Source organism: Fukomys damarensis, unplaced genomic scaffold (assembly GCF_012274545.1).
Source record: "Fukomys damarensis isolate Sample0158 unplaced genomic scaffold, DMR_v1.0_HiC HiC_scaffold_2, whole genome shotgun sequence".
Lineage (NCBI taxonomy): Eukaryota > Metazoa > Chordata > Mammalia > Rodentia > Bathyergidae > Fukomys > Fukomys damarensis.
The window spans coordinates 8,454,898-8,459,582 of NW_022900914.1; the positions used below are offsets into that span (position 1 = coordinate 8,454,898).

The 4,685-nt window shown below is 44.4% G+C and overlaps 1 protein-coding gene across 1 annotated transcript; it reads left to right on the forward strand.

Annotated features, from left to right (window-relative positions):
* Positions 1 to 451: 451 nt before the first annotated feature.
* LOC104848680 (RNA-binding protein PNO1-like) lies at positions 452 to 1,329 on the forward strand. Its single transcript, XM_033762591.1, is given in 2 exon segments — positions 452 to 603; positions 605 to 1,329. Coding segments are annotated over 2 exon segments (744 nt in total). The 3' UTR covers positions 1,197 to 1,329.
* Positions 1,330 to 4,685: the final 3,356 nt, after the last annotated feature.

Consider the following 4,685-nt stretch of genomic DNA (forward strand, 5'->3'; position numbering starts at 1 on the left):
CTCCTTTGGCCTTTGACCCAATAAAATCCTCTACCTCTTAGTAGCTAGATGATGACTTGAAGGAGCTTTAGAAAGCATTTTAAACCAGGTGTGGTGGCACACTCCTGTAATCCCAGCACTCGGGAGGCTGAGGCAGGAGGATCGCTGTGAGTTCAAGACCAGCCTGGGCTACAGAGTGAGTTCAAGGTCAGTCTCAACTACATAGTGAGATCCTGTCTCAAAAAATTAAAAAAAATTTTTTTTAAATAAAAAGCATTTTAGCCAACCAAGCATGGTGGTGCACACCTGTAATCCTGGCACTCTGAGAGTCCGAGGCAGGAGGACTTCAGGTTTGAGCCCAGCCTGGGCAATTTAGTGACTTGGGGAGACTCAACTTAAAAATTTTAAAAACCTGGCCTGCGCAGTGCAGTGCCACATGTGTTCACACTAGAAACGCTTGCCCGGTGCGGAAATGGCCGAGATGGAGACCTAGGCTGAGGCGGCCGTGGAGGGGTTCACACAGGTCACCCGCAAGGGTGCCCGGCGGGCGAAGAAACGACAGTCTGAGCACTTGTCCGAGGCGGAGGAGGGTGGAGACGTGGGCCACATGGACACGGAGGAGGCAGAGGCCCGTCTTCCCGCCCCTCTCCGGGGATGGACTCCTGAGTGGGAAAGAAGAAACACGGAAAATTCCAGTTCCAGCTAACAGATATACGCCATTAAAAGAGAACTGGATGAAGATATTTACTCCTATTGTAGAACATTTGGGACTCCAGATACGCTTTAACTTGAAATCAAGAAATGTGGAAATCAGGACTTGTAAAGAAACCAAGGATGTTAGTGCTCTGACAAAAGCAGCTGATTTTGTAAAGGCCTTTATTCTTGGATTTCAGGTGGAGGATGCACTTGCCCTCGTCAGGTTGGATGACCTCTTTCTAGAGTCTTTTGAAATTACAGATGTTAAGCCTCTAAAGGGAGACCACCTGTCAAGGGCAATAGGAAGAATTGCTGGCAAAGGAGGAAAAACCAAATTCACCATAGAGAACGTGACACGGACACGGATAGTTTTGGCTGATGTGAAAGTCCACATCCTCGGCTCTTTCCAAAACATCAAGATGGCAAGGACTGCTATTTGCCACCTCATCCTGGGAAATCCTCCATCAAAGGTTTATGGCAATATTCGAGCTGTGGCTAGCAGATCGGCAGATCGGTTCTGATTTCAAATTAGAGACTTATCTTTGGACTCTAAAGAAAAAGACCTTGTACTCTTCGGGTGGTCACACCAAACCATATGAAGAATGTCTAAGTCACTTTAAACCTGGATCTTTTCTTCCATTCTCAGCCACCAGCATAAACAGAAGGGAAAGGTTTAATAGTATTCACACTCAGTAATATTAAGGAAAATTTAAGTATCAAAATGTAATGTAGAATCCTCTAAAGGAAACTTACTGCATCGACAACTCTATATAAACTAGGTTTATTTATAATTTATAAACATTTCTTCTCTAAGCTGTAATTGAATCATGTCAAAACCTATGAATCATGACCCTTCATTAATGTGTTGTGTGGATATTTTATAATTAAATCATAATCTGCTTTTTGGCTCTACTGTAAAAAAAAAAATTTTTTTTTAAACCCAAAATAGGTTTTGGGATGAAGCTCAATGTAGAGACCCTGGGCTCAATTCCCAGTATGGACAAAAAAATTTATTCAGCATTTGAATTGCTTTCAGCAGGAACCTTAATATAAATATTTAATTAGTTTTGTTACTGGACACCCAAATCTAGTAGTTTTTTTTTTTTAGTAGTTTTGTTTTTAAGCAATATGGAATGTCATCTTGGGTCTATCGCCCTGTTTTCTGCCTTGAATCCTATTTCGTTTGATATTAGTGCTACTACTTCTGCCTTCTTATTGCTGGTTGTATGGTTCATTTTTTCCATCCTTTTACTTTCAATTCTATGCTGTTTTCTTATTCTCTTCCCCTCCCCATTTTTTTTTCTTTTTCTCATGTTAGGGCCTGAACCTAGGGGTGTTTCACCAGTTATATCCCAGCCCTTTATATTTTTTATTTACAGACAGAGTCTGTGTAAATTGCTCAGCCTGGCCTCAAACCTGTGATCCCCTCACCTTAGCCTCCCACGTAGCTGGGAGGATGGGCACACGCCATGCTGTGGCTTGTGTTTCGATGTCCCCCAAAGCCAGGTGCTTTTTTGGAGGTGGCTGAATCTAGACTATGTGACTGACTCACGGTGGGGCTAGGCCAGAGGGCAGTGGATTAAGGATATAAGTCCACCCACCCCAAGCAGTCTGAGTGAGATGCAAGGGGCAGAAAGACGCTGTTAAGGTCTCCTGTCGCTTTTGTTGCTTCTGCTGCTGTGAACTGTGGCCCCTCTGCCACCCTGCCTCGAGCTGACCAATTATGGACTGAAACCTGTACAGGTAGTTTCTTGCACAAGAATAGATTTGTAGAAAGAGAGAGAGAACCTTCAGGCATGGACGTGGGCAGACCCCAAAACAGTGGCTGCTCTGAATGAGATCCTACATTTATAGGAGTAACTGGGCTTTTCCTTCCTGCAGGTCATTATTCCCGGACAAGTATATGGGTTGTGTTGAGCTACTTCAGAGGAAATAGGTCCCTCTTTCCTCTTAGGTGGATGCCTCAAGTTTGTTTTGCAAACTCAAGCTTTGTCTGACCCCTCACCGGTGTGGTCTGGACTGTGCATGGGTCCAAGGGCCTTAGTATGCTCCAGGATGTTACGCTCTCTTGAGTGAGAGTTAGATACCACAAGCTTGTGCGGGTTTATCTAGAGCTAATGATTAAGAAATCAAAGGGGAGAAAAAAACTCATCCTATCTTCCTTGTTTTTCAAGTAGTCCCAGCCACCTGTCTCCAAGCCTGCAGATGACTGAGTTTCTGTAAAACAAGTAACACACTGTATTTCCATTATTCTACAGTTGTGTCTGTCTGTCTGTCTGTTTTTTGAGGCAGGATGCTGCTTTGTAGCCCAGGCTGGCCTCGAATTTGAAACGATCCTCCTGCCTCAGCCTCCCCAGTACTAAGATCACAGATGTGCACCACCACACCCAGCTAGTTATCTTTTAAATATTTAACTCACACCCTAAATTTTATGTTACTCTAGCTATCTAGCCTATATCTTGTTGCCCCCAAAAGAGCATCTTAATTCAATTTACTTTTTTCTTTTTTTAGCGGTAGTGAAGATCAAACTGAGGGCTTTCATACTGAGTTACCATCCCCAGCCCCTTTTTTATTTTGTTTATTTATTTTGGTTTTTTTTGAGACAGGGTCTCACTATGCAGTTAAGGCTGGCCTTGAACTCACTATGTAGCATAAGCTGGCCTCAAACTCGAAGCAATCCTCCTGCCTCAGCCTCCCACTGCTGGGATAATGGCATGTGCCACCACGCCCTTTCTAAATTTTGTGATAGGGTCTCATTAAGTTACTAAGCTGCCTAGACTGTACTCAATTTTTTATCCTCCTGCCTCAGCCTACCAGTGTGCTAGGGCTACAGGTGTGCACTTCCTCCCCACCCTCTAATGTTATAGGATTTTGGATTTCAATTCTCTTATGCTGAGTTAACAATAAGTGTTATTGATTACTGTGTTCACCCTTCCCTCTAACTATTATCTCTGATAAATTCATGCTTCCTCCCTGGGAACTCTCTTCCCTAGTAATTCTTCCAAAGCACATCTGGAGTTGGGAAACCCTGAGTCCCTGCATATCTGAAAATGTCTTTATTTCATGCCCACATTTGGATATTTTGATTAAGTATACGATTCTAAGCTGATGATTTTCACTCCGACAGTCAACCATAACGGCTTACTGCTTGGGAGCCAGAGCCCTGCAGTGGCTGAGCGACCCACCAGAAGGGTTGGAAGATTCTCCTCTGCTGGAGGCAGAATCAAGACTCGCCCTCTGCGCTGATGCAGGATGAGCTGCGTTCTGCTCTCTGAGCACAGGGGACACCTGCGCTGGGAGCCTTGGGCTGGAGTTCAATGGGCTTTGTTTGCTATGGGAAGAGAACAGCCAGAAGTGGCTTCACAGACGTGGCCACTTTAGAAAGTCCATGGGGACACAGAATTGTTGGGCCATGGGTAGTGGGAAATGGGAAAGGTCCAGATCGAACCTAGACACTGAACATTACGGTGGGGGGAGTGTTGTTTCTTTCTGTGGGGCTGGGGTTTGAACCCAGGGCCATTATTCTGAGGTACATCCCCAGCACTTTTAAAAAATTGTTTGTATTTTATTACAGGGTCTTACTAAATTGCTAAGTTGCCCAGTCTAGGCTTGAATTTGAGATTCTCCTGCCTTGGCCTCTCAAAATGCCACCATGCCCAGCGCCATGATATTTTTCCTTTTTTGCGGGAGTGAGACAGGTTCTTGCTGTGTAGTTCAGGCTGGGCTTGAACTCACTATATATCCTAGGCTGACCTAAAACTCAATGCAGTCCTCCTGCCTCAGCCTCCGGGGTGCTGGCGTTATAGGTATGTGCCACCACAAGCAAAGCATGATGTTTTTCAAACTGTGGATTGCAACACATAACAGTAGGTCATGCATAAAACCAATTTTATTGCCTATTTCCTAACCCTTTACACACCTGTAATTCTAGCATTCTGGGAGGCTGAGGCAAGAAGATCACAAGTTCAAGCCCACCTGGACAACTTAGAGAGACCCTGTCTCAAAATAAA